The 26,978-nt window shown below is 45.6% G+C and overlaps 1 protein-coding gene across 2 annotated transcripts in view; it reads right to left on the reverse strand.

Annotated features, from left to right (window-relative positions):
* The window catches only part of MTHFD1L (methylenetetrahydrofolate dehydrogenase (NADP+ dependent) 1 like), a 197,848-nt gene that overhangs the window by 27,280 nt on the left and 143,590 nt on the right, over nt 1–26,978 (reverse strand). For both annotated transcript variants that reach the window (XM_079146632.1, XM_079146633.1), the window contains exon 26: nt 25,819–25,971. In XM_079146632.1, the coding sequence (XP_079002758.1) occupies nt 25,819–25,971 (153 nt within the window). The remainder of the gene's footprint in view (nt 1–25,818; nt 25,972–26,978) is intronic.

Genomic DNA, 26,978 nt, shown 5'->3' on the forward strand with positions numbered 1-26,978 from the left:
AAGTTCCTTTTAGTGGGTCACCCAGCGAGAGGCATCCCTGCTGCACAAGATCACCAAATGGCTTTTCTACTTTGGCGTGGTCAGGCAGGCCTGCCCTGCTGCTGCAGAGAGGAAGACCAGCGTGAACTCTTCTGTCACGTTCAGATCTAACCAAAACACGGAACTGTTATTGGATCTGCATTCTAGCTGTCATCTTTGCTTGTTTATCCACAAGTCCCCTCTGTCGCCAGTGGCCCGCACCAGAACAGTGCTATCTGATTAGTTAGCATTATTCATCTCTTTTATGTAGTCACGCCTGGGAATAAACTTGTTATTCCAATGTGACTTTCAAGTCCTCTCAGATCTCCCTTAGAGTCTCACTAAAAGTTACAACCGTGCCATCGGGCATAACCACCGCTGTTTATATGCACCACAGGTCCACATGCCAAAGTCTGTGGGATACGCTGGAGTCGTTTGGCCGGTGTACCCACAACATCAGCAGGAAAAAAAAAAAAAAAAGGAATCAGTGGTGATGCCAAGCTGGCAGGCTGCCACCACGCTCCAGTTCCTGGAGAAGAACCAACTCTGAAGCAAGCCCAGGTTGCTGGCTGGAGAGGTTTCACTCCATGAGGTCTGTGTTCATAGACGACGTTAGCGGTCTACATTTCAGTTTAATGTATAACCTTATTTCAGGTATGATGGGGCAGTAAGCTGGTATCATTTACCTCTGAACTTCACAAAAATGGTGACAAAATGATTAAATCATCTGTGAGGCTTATACTTGGTCAATCTAATTGGATTTTACAATAATCACGTTGATGGTTACACTTGCTAATGTGGAATGCCAAGCCCTACATGCATAACTTTAATGAGCTGAATATGAATGAGTGACCGTAGGTACTTTGTGAGCCTAAGATGAGAAAGCTAAAGTCAGGAGGACCCAGGCGGGGGGTCCTAGGGCATCCCAGAAAGACTATACTCCAGCTACTGATTCTTTTAAGCGCAAGCATCAGAATAAAGATATTTCCCCTGTGGTTCTTTTTCAGCTAGAACATTATTTTAATATACTCAATACTACCCAATTTGTGAATTATGGGAACTTTTTTTGAAGTGGAAAATGCCCCTGGGGGATACCATTCAACACAAAAAAACATAATGAGAAGGAGCCACTGGAAATACAGCTGTGCTTTAAATGACTTTGTGTCCTATAAATCTCAACACCCCTCTAAAACAACGGTGGTTTTTGCCTACAGGAGACCTGCGGTTCATTCACTCTACAGACCAGGTATACCTGAGCAGCAGCTGCTGGGGTCCTGCCTCGCCAGCTCTGTGCTTCTAGACTTCTGTGACCATGCAGGCCATTGTGCCTGGTGCTGGTGGAGCCAACAGGGCCAGCAGGAGGATTCCTCCTCCCTGGGACAGTGAGTCTCATCTGAGGTCAGCTACTGTAGACGGATGTCAGTGTAGAGAACACTGGGCTGAGGAATGGAGAATGGAAGCCAGAGGCCTGAATCTAGCAGCAGCTAAGGCCAGAGACACCAAAGAACTTTTGTGTGTGTTGAGTCAATTCATTCCTTCTTTTTTTTTGGTCTAATATTAAGATTCTCTTGTTTGTAGCTGCAAGAGAGTTTTTTTTTTTTTTTTTTTGTTTGTTTTTGTTTTTTGTTTTTTGGTACTGGGGATTGAAACCAGGAGTTTTGCCACTGAGCTATATCCATACCACTTTTTTATTTTGAGACAGGGTCTCACCAAATTGCTTAGAGTCTCACTAAGTTGCTGGGGCTGGTCTTGGACTTGTGATCATCCTGCCTCAGCCTCCTGAGTTGCAGGGATTAAAGCTCCACAAGAGAGTTCTGATAAACACAGGGAGCTAAGGCCTCACTGGCCAGCGAGTGGTCCAGGGCCTTCACTGGGGAGAAGGGGAAGAGCTGGTCAAGGTTGGAAGAGAAGCAGGAGAGTAATGGGAGGCAGCCTGGAGAGGTGGGGCAAGCCACGGTTGCCAAAGCCCCATGAACCTTCCCTTTCGACTGAAAAGGTGGTCAGCAAAACCAGGCTCCTTTGCTCACCTGACAAGCACTGTGGTGACACGCCCCAGTGGTTAGACTGGATTGGCATTTCAGGTACTCCTAAGTCAAACGGCATCACATGAACAAAACTGCAGAGATGTGCAGGAGGTCATTTAAAAATAATACAAGTTGGGTACTTGAACAACTTAGAAGAAAGAAAAAAACACATGAAACAAATCACCCAATTTAAAAAATGGGCCGAGGACCTGAAAAGACATTTCTCCAAAGACACAGCCTGATATAGTGACCATGCCAGGAATCCCAGGACTTGGAGGCTGAGGCAGGAGGATGGCAAGTTCAAGGCCATTCTGGGCAACATTAGTGAGGGCCAGGGACGTAGCTCAGGTGGTAGGGTGCACCTGGATTTGATCTCCAACACCAAACCAAAACCAAACCCACAAAAAACTAACACAATTTCCAGGGAGAACATACATTCACTACCTTGAAAAGTTATAAGCTATAATTTTGTTTAATATTTGAAGTTTTGGGGAATAAGAATAAATGTTAAATCATTCTTTGCTAAATTTTTAGAAAACCCCTATTTCCAACAAGTTAAACATAATTTAACCCTTGAAGGAGATTTCTCAGGAATTTAAAGATGTCAAAGAAAAACTTTTAGGCTTATGGCATACAAAGTGAATTTCTTTGGAAATGAGTCTTGTAAGAGAAATCAGTCTTTTAAGAGACAACTCCTACAAAAAAAAAAAAAAAGACAACTCCTCAGATTGACTATTTTTGCCAAGTATAAGCCTATTTTCATTCTTTGATTTTTTTTTGGGACTTTAAAGTAGCATATTTTTAAGACAAACAATTTGATTCTGTATTTTGAGAACCTCTCAATCTGTGTGAGTTCATCCAGGAGTGGCCCGGTCCCAGTGGAAAGATTCATGACAAAGATACACTGCCTGTCTTTTAAAATTCCGAATAGCATGTGTTGAGAAAAACACTCCCAGAATGCTTCTGACTCCCTACGACTATAATACACCGTGCTTTATTTAAATCTGAAAGGAAAAACCCCCAAACACAACTCAGATCTTCAGCTTGAAAGGTGTATTTTCAAACATTTCATTAACTTCCAACTCGAGGCTAGAAAACGTAGTACGACAGCTGGCTTTGCTCCCCCCTGCTCCATTCTCCACGTTTGGATGTTTAATTATTCTATTTGCTAAACTGTCTAAATATATTTGCATAAGTGTGCAACAGTATCAGATGGAAGCCGTCATGAAGTTGTCAATATTATTTTTGGCTAGCTAAATGGAAAGGAAAGACTCTATGCTAAGAGTGCAAGAATCTGAACAGGGAAATAAGTGCTCTGCTCTTGCATCTGCATAAGCCATAATTGTTGGTAAAGTTGAAAGAAGAGAGATGGGCGTTTAGCTAGATTACTCATCTTACGAAATATTCAGCATCTCCCCATGCTAGGCTGCACTGCATCAATTAATCATGTTTGAAAGCTGAAAGAACAAAGGCTGTTTAGATGACAAACGAGGCAGTAAATGAAGCTGAGATAGGACTACAGAATCGAGAGAGGAATTTTTTGTTTTAAAAATACATACGTATTTCAAGACTATACAAATGACCTGCAGCCTGTCTTGAAATTTACATTCTAATATTAACTTTGACTTGGCACATAATTCATGATGTCCCCTGGGACAATTTAGAATGAGGCAAAGTATTGCCTCCTATTCTGAAGGGTGGGATGGATGGATAGCTGCAGAAAGAGAGGTAGCACACATGTCAATGAATCCAATCCAGTTGTAAAAAGGCTGGCGTGGACATCAGAGAAGGTCACTTCTTTTTTATTTTTGGGACAGGGTCTCACCCATTGTCCACGCTGACCTTGAACTTGTGATTTTCCTGCCTGTCTCCCAAGTAGCAGGGACTACAGAGACAGGCCAGGGTGCTTGGCTTAGAAGCCAACTTCTTTAGGTACCAAAGTTAACTCCCAAGACCAAAGCCAAATTGCATATGCTGGGTGGAATGAACATCTTGAGGAATAACTGGCACATGGCTTCCTAGTATTCTTCCATCGAAGTTAAAGGCCACCCATGAATGAATCCAAACTGAATTAATAGGCAGCAACTGCATTTTCTAGTTTTCTAGTTCTACTTTATCTTTTTCCAAAGCTTCGGGCAAATAATTAACTGGTTTTGCATCTGACTTATTTTCACTTCCCATATCCAAGGGGTCACTTGGATACTCCTGCCCTTAATATACTCCCAGTACACAATTTGTATTCATCTATCTCTTCTCTAGAATATAAGTAACTTGAGGGCAAAGGCTGCCACATTTATCTTTTTATTCCTAGTGGCTAAATGAGTGCTTTGGAACATAAAAATTTGTTGAACAGATGCCAGAGCAAAGAGGAGAGAAAGGTCTTCATCATTTATTGCCCTTTGATTATCAAGGTTGACTAACTATGAATGGTTGGCTAAGAGGCTGCTTAGAAATTCCTACCAGATAGAACCTTAGCTCTACTTTAGAAGGTCTACTTTAGAGGGTCTGGGGGAATCAGGCTCTTTGGGCAATAAGATATATTAACCAAACTTACAAGGGCCTAGCTGATAACCTAGATGTCATTTTATTTATTTATGGGCGATGCATGACTTGGTCATTTTGAAAGGTAGTTGGTGTGATGGAAAGAACAACAGATAAGAATAAAAAATTTGCAGCTAAGTCACATCATGGGGCCCTCAGTTTTCTCACCAGTCCATGGAGTTGACCTAGATGACCTCAAGCCTAAGGGTCTGAAAAATCAGGGCTGGACTTGCTCTGTGTGACCTTGATTTTAAAGACCATGAGGTGCTCAGGACTCCAGAATCATTAATTTAGAGCACAGATCTTGTCACTGAATCTTTAAATGCCCCACTGTTCAGTGGACATTGTCACTTGAACAGGACAAGTGCATTAGACTCAACATCTTCATGATGGAATTCATCACTGTGCAGAACAGAGGTAACGTAACAGGCCAAGAATGCTGTCCTTAGAGCTCACAAGGTTGGTGTTTAGGAACTGCCATTCCCTGAATGATAAGAGGGGCTCACTGTGCCCCAAATAGACCAACTCTACAGTTTATGCTGAAACCTGCTTTTCTTCTGCGAGTCTGAAATTTGGTATGTGCACGCAGAAGGTACCCATGATGAACCTTGGGGAGAGTTCCTAGTGGGCTTCCCTGGGGGGACAGCATTCCAGGTGGGGTCACAATCCAGTGCTGGAGGAGTTAAGCACATCTCGTGTGTCTCCAGGGGAGAGGCCTCGGGAAGCTGCTTGCTCTGCTGATGTAGCATCGCGCTGCTCTGCTGCAATAAATCATGGCTAAGCGTGACTAGAGGCCGAGTTTCTGAATTCTTCCAGCTAATCACTGAATCTGGGGGTGGTCTTGGGGACCCCCAACAGAATTATCTTCCTCCTTTATGACTTATCTAAATAAGCGACAACCCTACTCACAGCAGAGAAAGTCTGAAATTTGAGGACCATCTTAAATTCTCTCCCAGCTCATTCTGTGGCCCTGTTACCTCTGGCCTCCATCTCCTGCCTCTGTGTCAGTTGAGGCCTTGAGGAATTCCTGCCTTCATAACTACTACTGCCTCCTAACTGGGTCTTCACGCTTCTAATCTCGCCTTTCTCCTTTCCATTCTGTTCCCGATTGCTGCCTGAGTGATCTTTCTAAAATGCAAATGTACATATGACATCGCTGCGCTTAAAATTCTCAAGCCCGGCAGAAGAAACTCCTGACTCCTAAGCTTGATCCTTCAGTCCTTGAATGGCCTGGTCTGGCCTTCCCGCCCAGTATCATAACTCACCCCAAGTCTCACTGCTTGTATACGTGACCACCATCTCAAAGGACGTGAGCAGTATTGTTCCAAGCCTTGATGCTGCTGCCTTGATGTACCTGCTGCCTTCTGTCCCTGTCACCTGTTCTTGTCCTTTATGAGCCAGATCAGGTAAGCCCACTGCAAACCACCAAACTCCCCCACCCTCAGAGCTGCCTACTCCCGTGGACTCTCCGAGCACGTCAGCTTCCCTCTGTCCTGGGTACCAGCTTTTCAGTTGTTTATGTATGTAAGCTGTGTCCCTATGTAGCCTGTGAACTCCTTAAGTATAAGGCCAAGGCCTCTGCTATTATTTTCTTGGCCTAGTATATGGCCTTGTCTAAATAAATCAGTCAGTCAATTAGAAACTCAGCATTTGCTTGTTTGCACAGTGACACAGCCACTAAGCTGACTCTTGCTTACCTGAAGACTATGACTCAAGACACGGGGCCAGTCTCTTCCAGCAAGAGAACTCCATAGGCTGGCTTCTCTTGGGGACAGCAATAAAGTCTCATTCTCTGGCGCCCCCTTTCCTGAAATTTCAGGTGGGCCATACATCTTCTGGTGTCCATGTGCCTGCCAAGGTGATGCACTGAATCCCTTACTCTATAAACATTAACTGAGTTGAGATTTTTCTGCCTTGTGTCCCACAGAGTCATTGCTGTTCATCTCAGAGATGTCCCCTTGGTGACCTTGGCCTGTTTTGCCCTTCCCTCAAACCTATGTCCTTTCTCAAGTGTCTGGTGTACCCTCCCTGCAACACAAGAAGGATTTCAGTCTGGAACCAAGCAAAGCCAAAATCCATCGAAAGCATCGACTTACTTGTAAATAAAATGGATGACTCCCCAGTGGATTATGTAACGTGCCGAGGAGGAGCCCCCCTCCGCCATGCCAAACCCACGCGGTGCAGGATCGAGGGAGCCTTAGAAATGGCTCCAGGAAGTGCTAACCTCCCTGAGGCTTGAGTAGCAAAGGCCTAATAAGTTTTCAGGAGTAAAACTTCCGTAACCAAATGATAAGATCAGAGCCCAGGGAAGGACCCGATGACTTTGACAGCATTTGGACCCTTCAGTTGTTGTCATTTCTCATCAAAAAAGCACATTTTCAAGCTTCACATTCTGATTTTATAAAAATGCCAATCACATCCGGGTTAGAATGATAGAAGCTTGGTGCTGAAAGGGCCCTGAAGGCATTATCCCCTTGGGGTGAGGGGAGCCGCTCTGTGAGGCAGGACCTCAAGCCCAGGTGTCCCAGTGCACTGATTCCCTTTTCAGTGCGCTTACCACTGACCCACCTTGCCCTTCATTGAGCTGCTGCCTCGCTTTGATTAAAAAGAAATTTCCTTTAGAAGTTTTGTGACATGCAAACTATTGGCAAGGTACATTTAAGTAAGTTAGAACAGTAGAAAGCAACCCTGGGTTCACACTTCCAAGTGTCCCTGACTGATATGCACATGTCCAGGCAACTTATTTGGCCAGGTCAGGCTGAGCCACGGGGGCAGGGGCAGGAGTCCGCCAAAGGAGGCGATTGGCCAAGCTGCAGGCAGGAGGTCAAGGGTGGGCCTGAGCCACGGCTCTCCCTTCTCCTGAGGGCAAAGGACACAAAACTCCTGCAAATCATCCTTTTTTATGATATGGATATATCCTGGGGGTTAAATGGGCTTCTCTAGGCTAATTATTATCTATCATAATGAAAAATTTGCAGATTTTTAATTGAATGAATGATTCTGGTTGGCAGTTAGCCAGTAGGTCGGCCTTAAGAGCAAAGAAAACAAAAAGTACATTTCTGCCAAGCAACCAATAAGCTTTTTGTTAAGATCAGAAATGTAGCCTCTCCCAGGACAAGAGTCTCAGTGCCCCACCGCCTCCTGCTCTTTCCTCAGCCCCAGCTCTGACCTGACTGACCTACCTGGGGCCTCCTGGGTAGGTCCTGATCTTTCTGATCTCTCCACAGGGGCAGTGAGAAGCTATTTGTATTTCATTAAAACATCAATGTGGGAAACCCACTAAGCTCTTATTATGTATGGAGATGAAGCAAGAGACAAGGTCAAACCCTTACTCTCCATAAATATGCTATATAGGTTGTCCCTCACTAGCAATGAAATTAAATTCTGTGTGCTGCTCTCCTCAAAGGCTGGACTATTCCCTGGAGTGTTTTAATTATAAAGAAAAGGTAGAAATACCATCTCACTGTGTGTGTGTGTGTTTTGGAGGGTGTCTAGAGGCACTCTCAGATAGCACTATCACTTGTATTTTACCCCCCTTCTTTTCTGGATGTCTCTCCCACAAAGGGGAGGTTTTCAGCAAAGAATGTGAGAATTAGCTTATAATAAAACCTAAAAATTAGATGGGCAGGTGCCGGATGCAGTGGTGCACACCTGTAATCCCAGCAGCTTGGGAGGCTGAGGAAGGAGGATTGAGAGTTCAAAGCCAGCCTCAGCAACTTAGTGAGACCCTGTCTCTAAACAAAATACAGAAAAGGGCTGGGGATGAGGCTTAGTGATTAAGTGCCCCGACTTCAATCCCCCTACCAAATAAAATTTATAATTCAGTCAGAAAGTAGGCATGGGGTCCTGGCATGCTATGATCAGTAGGGATTTTTTTTTTTTTTTTTTTTTTTTTTTATTAGTTGCAGGGACTCCTGGCAATCCTGGAAGAGGCTCAGCTTCGAGATGCAGAAGTTCGTATGGAAGAGGGACTTGCCTTCCCTGGAGGATGCAGCAAAGGGAACAAAGTAAAAACCCCAAATTTTGCTGCCAGGATGGAAAGAACTTTGAGCCTGCTGCGTGCCAAGTGCTGGCCCTGGCATTCAGAATGCAGAGATAAGTAGCATTGGTCCCTGCCCTCCCAGCCTGGCCACTGGCTGGAGAAGTGGACAAGCACACAGCTGCAGGTCACCTTAAGTCCCACATGGCTAAGAAGTGCACAGGAGCCCACAGGACCAGGCGCCTCCTCTGAGAGCTTCCTGCAGGGGATGCTGGGTAAGAGCAGGGCCCTGCGGTAACATGTTTCTTCCACAGGTTCTTCTTTATAGTTCCAGTGCCCTCAAAAGACAACAGGGACACGTTACTAATGCTGTGTTAAGGGCAGGGCTCCCGAGGACAACCTGGTCTGGGGATAGAAACCAGATCGCCTGCAGAGGAAGGGACAGCTGCAGATTCTTCTAATTCAAACAAGTACCCTTTCTCAAGGGGGCCTTGATACACAGGCAGGGAAGGGACAGTGCAAGGTCATGTGGAGTGACCTCTGCTGTGGCTTGAGCGCATGTACCCCACATCCTGCGGGGCGTGTCCCCACGCTTGGCTCAATCACTCATCTGCGAGGGCTGATAATACTTTTGTGAAATGAAGAATATGAAACAGGCTTCTCAAACAAAGGGATGTTCAACCCACCCAAACAGAGAGCAGCCAGGGTGCTCTTAGAAAAGTTCTGAACCTGCCTCGCGTAACAGATGATGGTGACTCCAAGATCCACATCATAAAGTGTGGCTTAGGAGAGTTCCAGGGCAAGTACTAGTCGACCAGAAAAGCTACAGGAGAATCTCAACAAGACATAATTAAAATTTTCCCTTTGGAGCAACACTGATTTTTCTTTTCTTTTCTTTCTTTTTTTTCCCTATTTGGTTCTTTTTTTTTTTTTAATTTTCATTCATTGGAATGGAACCATCATTTGACCCAGCTATCCCACTCTTTGGCCTATACCCAAAGGACTTAAAATCAGCATACTACAGCATTGCAGGCACATCAATGTTCATAGCTGCTCAATTCACAACAGCTAGATTGTGGAACCAACCTAGATGCCCCTCAATAGCTGAATGGATAAAGAAACTGTGGTACAAAATACACTGATTTCTGATAACCAATTGAAAAAATTTTTTAAAAATCCATCCTGAGTTACTAAAAATGTAGAGGCTACATGGAATGAATGTATATAAAATAATAAGGTTTGGGGTGCCATCTTCCTACCTAGTGGTATTGTTCTGGAAGAGATAATTCCAGAACAAAGGGATAATTGCAGAACACAGGAATAATTCCTTTCTAATGAGCTAGGTAGCAGAATCAAGGGTCACTTCCAGAACACAGAGGATGAGAGATTAAGATCACATAACTGGCACAAAGATGGCAGAATATTTCTAGGGAGACAAACAACGTAGGGATTGAACACTGTTTATCTTTTTATCCCTATGACCAGGGTGAGTTCCTTAACCTCTCTGTGCTTTGGTTTCCTCCAGCGTAAAATAGTCAGTGATATGACAGCCCTGAAGGGGTGATGGGGGCATTAGATGAGTTAGAACCCAGAAAGCACTCGGAGCTACTAAGTGCTCCAGAAGGTTAGCTCTGATGGCTATTTTTGATTTGTTTTGGGGTGTTGGGATCAAACTCAGGGCCTCACACATGCTAGGCAAGTGCTGTACCACGGAGCTGCACCCCTAGACCTCTGCATTTTTACACTGTTGACATTATCATCCACCAAATCTCATTCCCCCCACTACACACACCAGTTGTTTCTCCAGTGCATTAAACATTTAGACATATAATCACTAAATATATGAGCTACACACATATACACACACATATATAACAATCATTCTGGACTGAAACTAGATAGCCCTCACTATCCTTAACTCTCCTTGAATGTGTTTTTTATTTTAGGATACACATTGCATTTATAGGAAAGGAGCTAATTATTTTGGGGCCAGAAAAAATGTCTGTTCATGGGCTCAATAAAGAAGATACAGGAAAGAAAAAAACAGATACAGGAAAAAATAAGAAAGAAAGAAAATTACATGGAGGAGCTGAGCAGACTCACTGCCTGCTGCAGTTTAGATCAATGGCGCAGGCGCGGACCTGCAGGCTGAGAATGGGCAGGGGAGGCTGGGGCGTCAGGGCTGCCGCGGAGGCGCGTGCACTCGAGATGAACTGGCACACTCCATCACTGTCCTCAGCTGGGATGTGTGATCACACGGAGTGCTGGGGAGGATTTATGGGTGTGTGTTTTCTTTAGTGCCGCAGAGATTCCTCAACATGGTTTCCATATACCATTAACTGTTCCCTGTCCAAATAAAGGAGGAATTCTGTCTGAGTTCTAATGCGTAAGGGTCATTATTCTTCATGAAACCTTCTGTTCTTTTTTGAGTGATGTGGTTGTAGAAAAAAAAATTTTTTTTTCTTCTTCTGAAGTTTTTCAGAAAAATGCAAGGCCCCACAGAACACCTCAAATGAAATCCCAAAGGGCTTCAAAGAAGCCGACGGATCTCCATTGGGTCCCTTTGTTGGGAGCTGGTGTCTCTTCCCTCTGTCCCTGAGAAAGCTTTTCTACCTCCCAAAAGGAGTACATTCCACTCTTCAGGACAAACTTAGCAATATGAGAACTACCACCTCCAGCTATCAAAACAACTGTGAGGGGAAAAACAGCCAGGTATGACGATCCTACACGATCAAGAGCTGACAGCCACCTCTGTAGCCTTTAATCCACATGAAAGGCATTTTTAACTAAGTTATTTTTAAATGGCATGAAGGACTGAAAATGAATAATTTGCTAAATTCATTACATATTAACTTGGGAGGGGGGCGCAGACTATCTCAGGGACCCAGGAGCTCCACTGTCTGCCCTCAATTTGGGGGGCTGATCTTTTGGTGATGAGTCCTTGCAGAAGGGAATGCATACCAGCTACAACCTTTCTCTCCACCCCACCCCACATATCTTGCTTTTGGGTAGTATTGGGGATGAACCCCAGGGGTGTTCTACCACTGAGCTAAATACCCAGCCCTTCTAATTTTTTTTATTTTGAGACAGGGTCTCACCAAATAGCTGAGAATGGTCTTGAACTAATTTTCCTTCCTTCTTTTCTTCCTTTCTTTCGGCAGGGGGTATCAAGGATTGAACCCAGGGGCATTTTACCACTGAGTCACATCCCCGCTCTTTTTGAGACAGGGTTTCACTAGGTTTCTTAACAGTCTTGCTAAGTTGCTGAGTCTGGCTTCAAACCTATGATCCTCCTGCCTTAACCTCCTGAGTTGCTGGGAGTCCAGGCCTGGCCTTGAACTTTCTATCTGCCTGTCTAAGCCTCCAGATTACTGGGATTGTAGGTGTGCGTTCACCATGACTAGCTAAAAAAACAAAAAAGAAAAAAATCAAAAAGTCAGTCTTTCTTAATATAAGCATTGCAGTAGGGATTCATGCTTGTCTTGGATGCGAGGGTATAAAAGGGAACTTTTCACCTCTAACTGGTTTTATAGCTTTGATGACAAATTAACTCTTCAACACTTGGAAGGAGGATCAACCACACCATAAGACAGAGAAAAAAGGTGATGGAAACCTGTTACTGGTCCCGATGGCCTTATAATGGCTCTGGGACAGCAGCAAACAAGTCGAAAGTGGAGGGTTGTATTGGGTCAGCAGTATTTGTAGAAGTCAACAAATAATATACGAAGTTATTGGTGAGTTATGTGAGTTAAGTGAGTTACATGGTGGGCAACTCTATTTACTTGCACGATATAGTTTTCAACGAGTTTAAAGGCTCTTGACCTGTTACAAATAGTAGCCCTTAATGTCCAGAGAGAAAGTGACACACTGCCTCAGGACCCCTGCCTCCAGTGCTCCCACAGGTTGCCATGAACGGTGCCCCTCGGCCCCGGTGGGTTAGGCCTTCTGACGCTCACCCGCTGCCTCAGGGTCAAGCTTGGTTCCCAGCTTCAGCCTCTCAGGCACCTTGTGGTCCGCTGCTGTCATGGCTCTGCCTGGATCGCGTGACCCTGCTCCTCTCCGTAAAGGCTGCTCCTTTTTAGAACCTCTAGAGGCACTTCAGGGTAGGTCCTCAGCACAGGAGAAATGGCCACCTTTCCTCTGTGTCCCTTTGCATCCTGGCACTTGAAGCACTTTGTGTGGATGAATCCATTTGTCTGTTTTTCCCAGAACTAAGCTCTCAAGGCAGGGATTAGATCTTTCAGGCTCAGTAACCTCGGAGTCTATTAAACATGCAAGAGATGTTTTGACTTGGAAGGAAATTCTGAGGCTGTGTATCATTCCAATTTAAGAAGCCCCCCAAAGTTTAGCTGCAGCCTCTCTCCTAAACTCTAGAAACAAGTTTCTAGCTGTCTGATGGGCCGCTTGGACACGGATGTCAAACACGCACCTCAATCAACATGGCGCCATCTCTCAAGCACAAAGCCAGTTGGCTGCCCGTGTTCTGCGCCATCTTCCAGGTCGTCAGCAGGCCCCTGGCTCTTTCTTCACGTTCTGCCACCTGTCAGCTCCAGTGCTTCCAATTTGCCAAGTCTCCTGGCTGCAGATGTCTTCCTCTCCACTTGCACTGCTGCCCTGTTGGGGCTCATACGCAGGCCACAGCACCCGCCTCTCAAGGTCTCTCAACCTCAGTCCCCTCCCCCTCCAGGAGGTCGCTGCCAGGTGGTCCACTGCCCACAGAATCTCGAAGGCTCTGCACATCATCCACGCCTTCACCTCTTCAGCCAGCCTTCCCAGCTGCCTCACTCACCGTGGTCTCTGCTACCCTTGAACACCTCATGCATCTCACTGACACCTTTCTTTTGGCAAGAAAGAAAGCACAGGCTGCTTTAATTTCTCAGATGTGTTTGTCTTATTTACCCAACATCCTGCTGCCTCCTGAGGGCAGCGCCAGGTTTCATGCTCAGGTATGCATCTCAGTGCTCAGCACATCCAGCACCATGAGCACACTGAAAATAAAGTATCATTCTTGGGCAACAACAACCAAAAAAAAAAAAAAAAAAAAAAAAAAAAAAAAAAGAGAAGAAGAGAAAAAAAGAAAGAAAAAAAGTTTTTTTTCCTCCTTTCTATTTTGAGACAGGGTCTTGCTAAGTTGTTAGAGTTGGCCTTGAACTTCTGATCCTCCTGCCTCAGCCTCCTGAGTTGCTGGAATTACAGGTGTGCGCCACTGTGCCCAGCTCACAAGCTTTAATATGTACAGAATATGAGAACTCTCCTTTGTTGCTTAGCACCTACTCTGCTCACAGGCTGGTGAGTAGTAAGCTCGTTTATGTGAAGCATTTGGAAGAATGTCTGGGCTTTGGTAAGGAGGCTATGATGAAGACTACATCGACATTGACGGCGAAGGTTGAAGTAAGGACCCAATACGCTGGTACAAAATGTGGACAAGCACATTTCCACACAAAAGGCTGGACTGCGGAGCAATCCAATCTGGTGGGTGTGGTTTAATATGGCAAGCAACAATCCTCGGCATTTGCAGGGAATTGGTTCCAGGACCTTCACCCCAAACCCTACTCATGCACTCCGTAACCCATCGACGCTCAAGTCCCTTACAAAAAATGGTGCAGCATTTGCACATAACCTATAGAATCCTCCCATATCTCAATCCTCTGACCATCTCTAGATTACTTTCAATACCTAATGCAACGTAAATGCTGTGTAAACAGTTGTTATACTGGGGCTGGGGATGTAGGTAGCTTGGTGGTGGAATACTTGCCTAGTATCCGTGAGGACCTGCGTTTGATCCTCAGAAATGAAAATAAAAAAAGTTATTATAGGGTATCGTTTAGGAAATAACAAGAAAAAATATTCTGTACATGTTTAGTGTAGACACTTTTTTTTTCCCCTGAGTATTTTTGACCGTAGGTGGTTGAACTCATGGGTGTGGAGAGCCTGCTGTGTATTTTGTCTTTGTCCTCACTTCCAGTCACAGGGCCCTAAACACCCTTGAGATCTAGAGTGATAGGAGCACCTTCTGTTATTCCTAATGAGCTCTGTGGATGATACTTGAGTTTATGCTAATGAGATGACCAGGGGGCCCCAAGCCAACAGCAAAATTCACATAACCAAGTTCCCTTACGAAAGCAACATTTTTTTCTCTTTTAAGAAACTCAAGTCATCCTCCTTTTCTAGCCAAATTTAAAAAATCAAAGAACACATCTTTTCTTTTGAAAACTGGTCAAGGAAAACCTGTTAGTTTATCACGGATCACACCTCTGATATATGTTCCCCTTGCCAACAATCTGTTAAAGCTTTCTTCAAAGGACTTTTAAAAACAATTTTTTTTTTTTTTTTAGTTATAGATGGACATAATACCTTCATTTTATTTATTTATTTTAATGTGGTGCTGAGGATCAAACCCAGGGTCTCACATGTGCTAGGCAAGCGCTCCACCACTGAGCCACAACCCCAGCCCTCAAAGGACTTTTGAGGAAGTTTCCTTTGGCTCAAACTTGTTGATCCACATCACCCTCACTGACCTGCAGATCTGATGGGCAACCGTGACCTTGCGGATCCCAAACTGCACCTCAGGTCACCCTTTCCTGAACATGTGTCCTATGAAGAGCCACGAAGTCGGTGCATGGGCAGATCTCAGACCTCACCCTCCCACACGTCAGACTACTCTATTTTTAGCCCTGAAACATCCATAACCTTATCCTCAGGGCGGTGGATTTGAGTCGGGCCTTTTGTCCCCTTATCCTTGGCTGCTTGGTGAATTACTCTTTTATTTGCGAAACTCTTCATGCTGGGGACCATCCTTCGGGTGGTGGGCAGACAGACTGGTTCAGTAACACTGAGGAGAGGAGAAGTTGGGAGCTGGGTGAGGTTCAGGGGCACAGCGCTTGCCTCGCATGCACAGGGCCCTGGCCTGGGTTCAGTCCACCATTGCCCCCCCAAAAGGTGACACCACCAACCTCTAAGAATGGAGGGGGTTGGGATTAAAGTCTAGAAAACTCTAGAACAAGATTTGACAAATCCTGGGCTGGTGAGACGCCTGCAGGTTGGGAAAGCTCCACAGGCACAGAGCTGCCTCCCACGATTAGGACCCTCCCAAGCCCCACCATGTGCACCTCTTCGTTGGGCCGTGCGTAAGTTCATGATGGCTTTTAGAGTAAACTGGTAACGAGCTTCCTGCCTCCTGGGAGTTGTTCTAACAAATCAGCTGAAGCCAAGGTGGGTAGCTTTTAGTCAGTCAGTCTGTTAGAAATATGGGTAGCCCATTAGTGTTGGGAGTGAGGGCAGCCTTGTGGGACTGGGCTCTCAACCTACAGAATCCCATATTATTTATAGGTAGACGATGTCAGAATTGACTGACTTATAGGATACCCTGTAGATGTCCACTGAGGAATTGCTTCATTATGAACTTTTTCTTTCCTTTCTTCTCCTTATTCTTTTTGGTACTGGGGATTGAATCCAGGGGCACTCTACCACTGAGCTACATCTCCAGCCCTTTTCATTTTTTATTTTGAGACTTGGTCTCACTAAGTTGCTTAGGGCCTTGCTAAGTTGCTCAGGCTGGCCTTGAACTTGCCATCCTCCTGCTGCAGCCTCCCAAACCACTGGTATTACATAAGTATGCCACTGCACCTGGTTTGATTATGAATTTTCTTACAGCTGATCACAGAAGTGCTTTGGGTAAAGTGTGATGGTACAGTTTGAGAGTTTGTTATTTCCTTTACAACGGAATATTTGATCTGTGGGTCCTTATCTCAGGATATTAATAAATTAATTTATTTGGATCTGGTTTTATAGTCTTGCTGGTTAGTAACTGGTTAGACAAAAAAAGCCCAGAGCACTGATCCCAAAGGCTCGAAGAATCTGTGAGTCCTTCAGTCTCTCCTAAAAAACTCCTTGAAGACATTTCTAGACTGGTTTTGAGCCTGACTCTAGTACTGGGGAGTTTACACTGGCAGTGAACTTCCAAGATTCCCTTGCTCACTGGAGTTGGCAGGACACCAGTGCTAAGGAATGTTCTGCACTGGGCTTCCCCTTGTAGGAAGGTAAAGAGAACTGGAGACAGACTTCCTACTCTGGAGAGCCTGGACCAATAGGAGATATTGGGCAAGGTGACTTGGCAAAACTAAGGGTGTCCAAAGGACAGAGGTGCCACGTGCCTCAGCTGGGAAGTGGCAGGAAAGACAGAGTGTGCTGGAAAGAAGAAGGCGTGTCTGGAGGTGGGTGAGCCTCCTGGTGGTCCTGCAGGGGCACCTTCCCCATCTCCAGTCCTGGATGATGAATTGAGGAAGCCAACAAACAGCACGCACGGGCCCTACGCTCTCCACAGCTGAGTCCTAGTGTCAGGCGGATCTCAAAGGGAGACTGGCGTCCACAACAGATTCAGCCTCTTCTGTTGTTTGCCATCAGCTTCTCCCTTAGCAGACTGTGGTAACTTTATCACAAATGGCCTGGGGAGCACGCTTAGTGTGGGCACCTAGCACATTCTTACCAGGGTTGTCAAGGAGGTAATGAATTCTTATTCTGGGTCTTCCAGGAACTTGATAACAATTCTTTCATTGACCATTTAAAACATGAATTATTCCCCCACATCTATTTTACACTTGTTCTCTTATTTTATATCAGTGGGTATAGCCAGAAATAGGTAAACATTTTGAATTTTCAGTGATATGTCCAAGAAAAGGGTATGTGATAACCAATAATCTCAAAATTATTTTACCATGAAATATTTTCTTTTAATATGATATGCACAGATGGACATATTTACATATATTACATACTACATATTACCTATGTTATATATATGCAATCATATTATATATTATATAACCTGACACAAGTAAATATATATGTAAATATGTACATATATGTAAACATATAATTATATATAAATACATATATAAAAATATTTACATACATTTAGATACATGTACATAATTGTCCACCCTTTCATATCATATTAACTGAAAATATTTGTGGTAAGTTGATATAACTCCATAAACTGCCAGTAGTTCCAGAAATTATCAATTATATGTCTCCATAAATCACATTTCCAGTTTTAAAGGATGAGGTTTTTCTTAAAAGTTCACTCTTCCTTTTTCATCCTACCCACTCAACCCTCAAGCTGACTCCAAGGATGGTCTGGTTACTGAATTTGCAAAACTGGTATTTGGTTTATATTAATTCTACTTTCTTTCCACGTGCTGCTTAGCTGCTTCTGATTATGTGCCTCTTAGCAAAGTTTAAGGAAAGTAATAAAGAGGCACAGAGTAGAAGAAGCTCCATGAGCGCCAGATTATTTGCTGGTGCCTCTCAGAAGTTCTGAACCAAGATTTATCTTTGTTGTCACTGTTATATTAAGACTCCAAACCAAAAATGGGGGAAAGAAAACAAGCAGGCTATAGATGGAAGTGGAAGAGAAATGAGTACTGTATCAAGCCCAAGAAAAAACAACTGACCGATACACTGATTGTGGGGCTAGACAAGAAAGCATCCAGAGCATCCTCTTTCACAGACGCAGAAAGTAAGAAAAAGAACCCTCACATGGGAATTAATGACAATGGATTAAAAATTCAATGCAACAGTAGGAATATCTGGCAACATTAATACTCAATATATTTTCTTGGCTGAGGCTGGTTTCCTATTGAGAGTAATTTTATATTTATGCTAAAAATAAATTTGCACATCAAATTGGGGAGAACAGATCCTCTAAACAAATGGATTAGACCTAGATGACCTCATGTGACAGAGAGGAAAATATCATTTCCATGAGTCACAAAGCTTTTTACTCTTGTCAGTATGATAAATAATTTCTGGAAACTGAGAACGATGCTGGTCACCTTCCTCTCCCCTGAACATGCATAATGAAGACAGGAAGACTCCTCTCTTGGTCAGATGCATGTGACTTTCCCTGGTGGAAGGCGTGATGGCATAGCAGCCAGGCAATCTAATGTAGGAATGCAGTGGGCGCCTGGACCATGTTTGGGAGAAAGCAGGAAGTTCTGATGCAGAGATAAGGAAAGGCTGTGGGGAAGGGGGACCCTGCCGGGTAGGGAAGAGGAAATCGACAGGCACTCGGCGATGGGGTTAGAGGACACAGGCTGAATGTGCTTAGTTTCAAACTCATCAGAGAGACTGCAGGTGTCAGGCCAAATCAGGGCCAAGAAGCACTGGAGACAGGAAGGTCATCTGCAGGGACTTGTGCAAAATAAGCTGTAAGTTTCTTTATTTCTTTATTGGGGTGGGAGTGTGGAGGCAGAAGTGGAAATTGAGGGAGAGATGGGGAATGGGTGACTTTGCTGGCAATGCGGGTGCTGAGCTCCTGATGGGCGTCCCAGGCTACTGGAGTTCTGCACGGCCTCCCATGGTGAGCCCTTGGCTGAGTTACAGCTTATACATCTCACTTAAAGCTCAGCCCAGAGAGTGAATCTTTAATTTTCTCACTATGTAACTGACCATAAATCTCTGCAAAATGTGAGGAGTCACGCATTTGATTTAAGCCTACAAAGGTCTGAATGAATCCGCCTAACCCACTGGAGCAAGTGTACAGCCACAGATTCTGAAGTAGGAGGGGAATGTACCCCATGGAGCTGAAAAGAACTTCATCACTGACCTGAATCAGACCCAGCGGGCAGCTGGACATTCAGTACATACTTCTACAGCAGAGGAAGCAGAAGGGAAAACAGAGTCAGCTCAACTGAAGCGGGTGGGGGGAGAACGAGTGGCAATGACTCCGCGGGGTGGCCCCCCCACGCCTTCTGTACTCAGTCCAGTAACTCTCCACCCAGCACTGCCAGCATTGGCCGGGGATGACATCACTAATTCCCCACACACGCTCCAGCAGTTTCCTGCTTTCCCGAGTCCAGCCAGGCGATGACGTCAGGGGTGCACCTGGGTAGAGATGTGGCCTGGTCAGGTCACCCAGAGTGAAGACAAAGGTCACGCCAGTTGCATAAACTGCTTGTTTTGCTGATCTTTAGTCCCTTGTCCCTGCACAGATTTCCACATTTTGATGGGTCTGGTCTGGGCCAATCCCCACAGGAGAAAAAAACAAAACAAAACGTGTGTGTAAGCATGCAGTGCCTTCTTGTCACCCTCTGCCCCAGAAAGGGCATGGGGCCAAAGGGAAGGCACTGCAGGGGGACAGAGGGAAGGAAGGAACTGCACAAAGATAACCAGAGTCGCACAGGCTCTAACCACTGAGACTCCTAGTCTCCAGCCTCTGTGCATTTCTTTCCTCATCTGTCTGCAAGACAGAAGCACTTTATTCCTCTACAGTTCCACACCCTGACCTCCTGTCCTATGTGGCACCAACTGCTATAAGAAGGCTTATCGTGACAGTTAAACCCTGAGATTCCAGGTTGTTATCATCAGTAGCCATTATGGCATAACTTTATGGCTCTTCCAGGGCCTTGCTCTTTGCCTCAACATGATGTAAAACAGTCACACCAAAAACTAAGTTCAAATGAAATAACGGCTAAGAATTCAAATTTGGTCAGGTACCTCTTTTTGCCGACTCTTTGGAAATGTATCACTGTTTAAAGAACGCCTTCTGAGAAGAAGGGGTTCCCTTCACCACAAAACAGTATGCACGAAGCAGCCTGGGACCAGTTACCATGGGGAAAAAATCCTGAATTGACTTTGCAGAATCTGGGAGGAACAGAGACAGAGCAAGAAGATCCATGTGCAGGAGTGCGTGTCTCACAGGTACATTTAAGCTCTTTGTCTTTTCTTTGGTCCTGACTTTTCAGGTCTTGAAACACAGCAGGGCAGCTAGGATGGGCTGGTGACAGCAAGGGCCTGATATGCATGTGCACGTGTTCTGAGTCCCTCACGACTGTTTGACTCGGGTTAAATATGTTCCCAAGAACTTGACGTTTATCGTCTCCCCATTTATTGTATTTTCATGTTATAAAATTGACAGATGTCCAATATGATAATTTGGCCTATCCAGAGAAGCAAAGAGAAAAAGCTACTCATCATATCACTGCCCCATGCTAAGGTTTTGATGTCACCTTCCTGGTCTTTTCCTGACTGAAATGTAACTTAACTTTCAAGAGCATCATTCCATACACATTGCTACCATGTTAGTATTTTTATGTCATGAAATTTATGTCAAATGATGAAACAGGCTTTGTAAATTATGAAAACTTAAAGACCATATATCAAAACAATGTGGGCTGGAAAACCAAGACCACCTACTACTTTTTTTTTTGGCATGAGATTGTTTTTTGAGAAGTTTTATAAACTATTTGGTTTTATAAACCATCAGCTTTGAGAGAATTTTGGAAACATACCATAATAGGGTAATTTGTAGAAGAGAAGACGGGAAAAAATGACTTGTTCTTTTCTCCTGATTACAAAGATCTATCTCTGATCAACTCTTTGTTACAAAAGGATGTTCTAAGTGGTATCCTGCTGGTTGAGAATCTTGTGCTATTTTGTAGTTTTCAAGAATAAGTTCGAAAAAATACATAAGAAAAATATTATTCAAAAGAGGCAAGAGGACATGAGAAGCTTACTAGGAATGAAGAAAGATGTTTCAGGAAGGAAAACTGAGCAACCTTAAAGCATATACGGAAAACTCTAGAAGGATGTGGGAATGGTAGCAAAGGCCTCAGGTAACCACACCCCCACTTCAAGCGGAGGAGTCCGGACACTTCCAGTTTTCATGGAAAAGTCCTGAGAGGGGAAATGGATTCATGAAGCCACCACACCAGTTCATGTGGTCACCATCAGCATTAGACTGTGTTGACCAACGCTAACTACAGCAGTAACTGGTTATGCAGAATGTGACGCAATAGTTCAAGGGTAGAAGAACACGTGACCTGTAGGTAAAGACGGAAAGTGAGAGTAAACACTTAGCAAGTTGAACCTGGAGGGTAAAAAGTCGGGCCCTCCAGCATATCTCCATGTGACCCTCCAAAACCAGCCCCTGGAGCCCTTTCCCTTCAGGGAGGCACTTGTCCTTGTTGGGTTCTTCACTTAAAGACCTGAGGGGCAGCCAGGGGCAAAGGGCTTTCTGTGTCCATTCAGGACATACCAGGAGGGACTTTCTTCCTTGTGATAAAGCCCACAGCACTCCTACTTGTCTGGTTTTATTTACCAGAATCCATCACAAGGCCTGTGAGGGAAGGACCGGACCTTGTTCATCTCCGAGAACTTTGGGGCCTTGCCTGCCTGAGGACTTGCTGAGGGAATGAATGAACAGACCAAGGGGGAGCCTTTCTGGTTTTAAGGTCTGTTGGGACTTTCCTTCTGGAGTGGGTAGATGGATATGCATCTCACGGGCACGCTAATAAGCACATGTTGAAGTGACTAAGCGTAATAGTGATTCATTCTGCTAGAATTTTCCCACCTGAGGAGCCAGTCCCCCCAGTGTCCCCATTCCTCTTCCCCTTGGTCATCTCAGCAGGAAATTACTATCCTGTCTCTCACATGGGTGATGAATAGCAGAAGCATTTTGGCAGCCTGCAGCAGGGCCCAGAGGGGGGCTGAGGAAAAGTAAATACCGGCCCTTATTAGGAGATCCTGGCCTCTCCCGTGCAACTCCCCGTCCCCACCCAGCTTCCTGCTCTGTCATAGAAAGCAGCCCTCTGCGCCGCCGCCTCCAAGGGCTGGTTTCCTGACCTCCAGGAACCATGTAGTCAGGCCCTGCTTCCTTCCTTCTCCCCACACTGATTGTTTCCAGAGGATTTCACACAATGCCCTGATGCTCACTGTGTCCCTGTGGCCACAGGAGGGACACCAGAGCACGCAAGGTGAGACAAGGGCACAGGGGGCTCCTCCAGGGTCATTCCACACACTCATTTTCTAACTAGTCATAAGTCAGAGAGTGACATCAGGAGCAGGCAGCTGGCCCGGTGTGCAGACAAGAGCCATGGTTGATAGAATTCTCATTTTCTAGAACAGCTGAGGTCTTTACCTGGTGGTGGATAGGCTGGTGTTAACAGGGGTACAAAGAGATTCATGTGTTTGTTTAGTGACTCCAAAGATTTCTGATCACATTTTGACTTCTATTTAATGATTATTAAATGCTCAGGAAGGAAATAAGGTATCAGTCAAATTCACAATATTTTAGGCAGATCATTTTCCTTGGGATTTCACTTTGTCTACCTCTATCAGCTGTGAGCTGTGTGAAGCAGAGACAGCATCTTTATGTCGGGCTCCCGGAAGCCCTGAGCGCCGGGCTTTCCACACACTGGATGAACGAATGAATGAATGAATGAACTTGCTGGGTGAACTACTGCGGGGTTTTGAATCTCACACGGTACGACAGGACAGACTGATTATGAGTCAGGCTAACCTTTGCTTGGGGATGTCCCCATGTCCCACTCTCTTTGGGCACCCTTGTCTTTCCTGCTGGTCAGTCTCTGTGGGCCTGCTCTGCTGGGCTGACCTCCTACTCCAGAATGAAGGACTGTACCCACTGAAGCCCAGGAGTGGCAAGCTATCAACGTGGCCACTCTAAGGCATAAAAGCAAGCTCTTCTCAATATCCTTTTTTCTTTTCTTTTTGTTGAGATGGGACCTCACTGTGTTTCCCAGGCTGGCCTTGAACCCCTGAGCTCAAGAGATCCTTCTGCTTCAGCCTCCTGGGTAGATGCAAACCGCTGTACCAGCCCATTTTGTTAATAAACATATACTTACATACAATAAAATTCACCCTTTTTAGGTGTGTAGGTCTGTCGAGTTTGGACAAATGCAGTCACAGAACTACCACTACTACAGTTAAAACATGGGGTATTTTCATCCCGCCCAAACTCATATCCCTTTGTAGGGAATCCCTCTCCCCAGTGCCCAAATCCTAGCAACCACGGATCCGACTGTGCACCTCAAAGTGCCATTCGGCCCTGACTTCATTCACAGATCTCTCCCTTCAGTGACACTGGGGCTCCCCTTCCCTCCATCTGCTGAGGCAGGCGGCTGGCTTTGTGGAGCCCCAGAACTTTTCGGGCATGCCTTTGTGGTCCTCCCAAACCCTGCAGGACTCCAGCTATTCGCCAGCTGCACCAATGTGGGTGTTTCTCGGGCCCCTTCAGTTAATCTCTTCTTACTAGTCTTCTGCTAGCCTTGCCCCTGCCCTCACCTAAGGACACTGTCCTCTGTGTTTCTAAAATCCACAAGGTCAGGCTGGGGTGCAGCTCAGGGTCCAGTGCTTGCCTAGCTTGCACAAGGCCCAGGGTTTGGTCCCCAGCACCATAAACGCACAAAAAAGTCACAAGGCCACCTTCCTGTTCCTTTCTTCTGGGTGCCGTGTCTGTATTTCTAACGGAGCCACAGACTGTTACATATCCTCTTACCTTCCAAGCTGGACTCACTCTTGGCCCTGTCAGTCTGCTTCTTTCTGGGTTCTCTACACACCCGAGGGTACTGCCATATAAAATCCCCAAACTGGAATGGTCCTTTCCCCTATTCCCACTGAAGACAGCTGCCTTTAAATGATATGCCTCTGATTCACCCCCACGTGACACACCCTGCTCTGCAGCTGCACTGCCCACCCTCACGGCCCCCAGCCCGGCTGGCTTGGCTTCCCTCCCTGGGTCTCCTTCTTTCTTTAAACTTTCTCCTCAGTGCTGCCAGCGCTATCTTCCTAAATTACAAAGAGACCACATTCTTCTCCTAATTAAGAAAACCCCCAAACCTCTGTCGGCTCCCCAGTGTGCACAGAATGAAGGTCAAGTTCCTGGAGACGGTACTTGAGATCCTCAGCAACTGGGCCCTGCTCCCAGCCCCTCAACCTTGGGCAGGGGCACCATGTACTTCTGTGCCTTTGAGTCGCAATCTGTGGCTCCCCCAGCTCTGAGGTTGAGCCCCTGATGGACTTTCTCCACCTCCGTCCCTCTCCCTCCCCTGGGCAAAGCCTGGCTTCCCCGGGCATGAGGGCACCCAGACCCCAGGACAGCACGCTGTACATGTCTCTGTGCTGGTCAAACCTCTGCGGCTCATACCCGCTCCTCCCAGAATCCCTGTGCCTCACGTGCAGGAAGAATTCTAAAAAAGGTTATTTTGCCCAATATTAGGTGAAATGTGTAGATATCAAGGGAAGAATTCTGCACTTTTTGTCTATCCATTGATTTGCTGCATAACAGAGCCCTACAGTTTATTGCAAAAAATTGTCAGGCTGTTTTCCGTCTGGGCTCAGATCAGTCCGTAAGGACGATGATGATGAGTTAGAACTGTTTTGTTTCAAACCTCACGTAGGATGCTCCCTGAGAAGGAGTCCAGCTTAGGCCGTGGATGGAACCCAGGGAGGGCCAGCCTGGTGCGGCCAGGATGAAGGCCATCACCGGGGACTGTGAGCGTTTTGATAAGCTGTTACTTCTCTGCTCATCTCCTGTCTTCTCCCCACTGATCACCTGAGGTCACATACTGATCATACCAGAGCAGTGCAGATCACAATGATTCCATCAGAAACGAGAACCCAGGAGACCCAACGATGTTCTCAGCCCAGAGCTGTGCCAAGGAGGGAGGCCGAGGGCGAGGCTCTGGTGGACCAGCTCTCGGAGGGCTGGGCTGGTTGCTCTGGCACGAGCAGCACCTCCACTTCCGCCACCACGGCACAACATTATAATTCTGAGTGTCTGGCACAAAAGGTTGAGAATCACTATCCTAAGCCATCCTACCAGTCACTCAGCAGACCGAATCGCCCATGTCTGCTCTTCCCTATCCCAGGAGAATCAGTTTATGATTCTTTTTGGGGGGACAATGGGGATTGAACATAGGGGTGTTTTGCCACTGAGTTACATTTCCAGCTTTAAAAAAATTTTTTTAAAAATTTTGACGGGTCGGCTTTAGCTCAAGTGGTTACTTCCTCATGCCGGATTTTCCATCTGTCTAAGATTTTGAGACAGGGTTATGCTAAGTTGCTGAGGCTGGCCTTGAACTTGTGATCCTGCTGTCTCAGCCTCCCAAGTTGCTGGGATTACAAGTGTGTGCCACTGGCCTGGTTCCGGTTTTATGGTTCTAAGGATCACGAACACAACCTCTGAAAAAACAAAAGCCCAAACTACAACAGCAGAGGAGGGTTTTGTTTGTTTCTGTGGTGCTGTGGGTTGAACACGGGGCCTTGCACATATGAGGCCAGTGCTCTACCACTGAGCTACATCCTCAGCCCTGCTGTTTTTTGTTTTGGTAGAAAAGTAGCAAATACTATCTATCAGTTAGTCCCTAACACACGATTTCCAGAGAGCTGGCAGAGCACAGGGAATTTAGGCATCACGGTGACACTGAACAAGCAGGGTTTGCAGGGCCTTCAACTTACTGTTCCCACCAAGGGGTAGATAAAGCCAGCGCCTATGCTGGCCCGGACGTCACTGATGGGCAGAATGAAATCCCTCGGCACGCCTTTCTTTTCAGGTTGGTGAGACAGAGAAAGGTGTGTCTTGGCCATGCAGATGGGCAAATTCCCAAAACCCTGCAAGAAAGGAAGGGACATGTGTTCACTGGTGTAAATGTTAGTCTTGGTACTCAGTGTCAGTCTGCAATCCCTGTAGCAATGGTGGCTCGGATCCCAGCACCCCAGGAGCTGCTGTCCCCACTTGTGCATGGAGCAAGAGGCTGAGGATGAGGGCTCATCCCGGGTGGACATGATGTAGCAGGTTGGGGGTCTACTATTTATTCTGGAGATTTTCTTTAAAGAGAAGGCAGCATTAGGCTCCTGTGACGGGAAAGCAAGGCTATTTTAAGGCACAGCAGGGGCGGTAGGAGTTGCAGAAAGCACTTTCCAAGGCTATTAATATCCAGGACCCAGAAAGGTAGTCTAGAGAGGGGCTCATGGGGAGGCTCAGTCACATCCTTCGCTCCTTCTTGGAGTCCGTCAGGAAGCAAAGGACCCTTTGTGCTGGGTTATGAATCATGGCTATTTGATCTGCGATTACATTATAGGAACTAAGATGAGGTCACTTCTTAAGCCTCTTATTTTTAAGAACCAAAGCCCATGCCTGACCCGAGTTCCAAAGGTGAAAGGGCAGGAAGTCACGTGTGGTGTCTCACAAAAAGGACAGTGTCTCTGAGGCCTGCTTATGATTAAATGGCACATAGTGTCCCTTGGAGACTTTGCTAATTAATTGCAACCACATACTTGACACGTAACTTTTAAGGAATATTCCCTTGGTAGACAGAGATAAAAGGAATGCAGTCCTTGGAGGTAACCAACATAGGAGTTCTTATGATATGGCCCCAAACTATTTGGAACATTTCAGAGGATTATCAGTTGTGGGGGTGGGGCATTTTCTTTCTGAAAGCCCTATTCATATGTTACAAAGAATTTTGCTGAGGAAATATCACAACCACTCTTCAGAAATGGTGCCCATAATTGTGGATCTTGAAGATCAAACATTGAAACAATTTCTATGAACTGATAAAGATTCACCATTTAAGTTGGGTGTAGTGGTGCACGCCTGTAACCCCAGTGATTCAGGA

Source organism: Sciurus vulgaris (assembly GCF_902686455.1).
Source record: "Sciurus vulgaris genome assembly, chromosome: 7".
NCBI classification, from domain to species: Eukaryota; Metazoa; Chordata; class Mammalia; order Rodentia; family Sciuridae; genus Sciurus; species Sciurus vulgaris.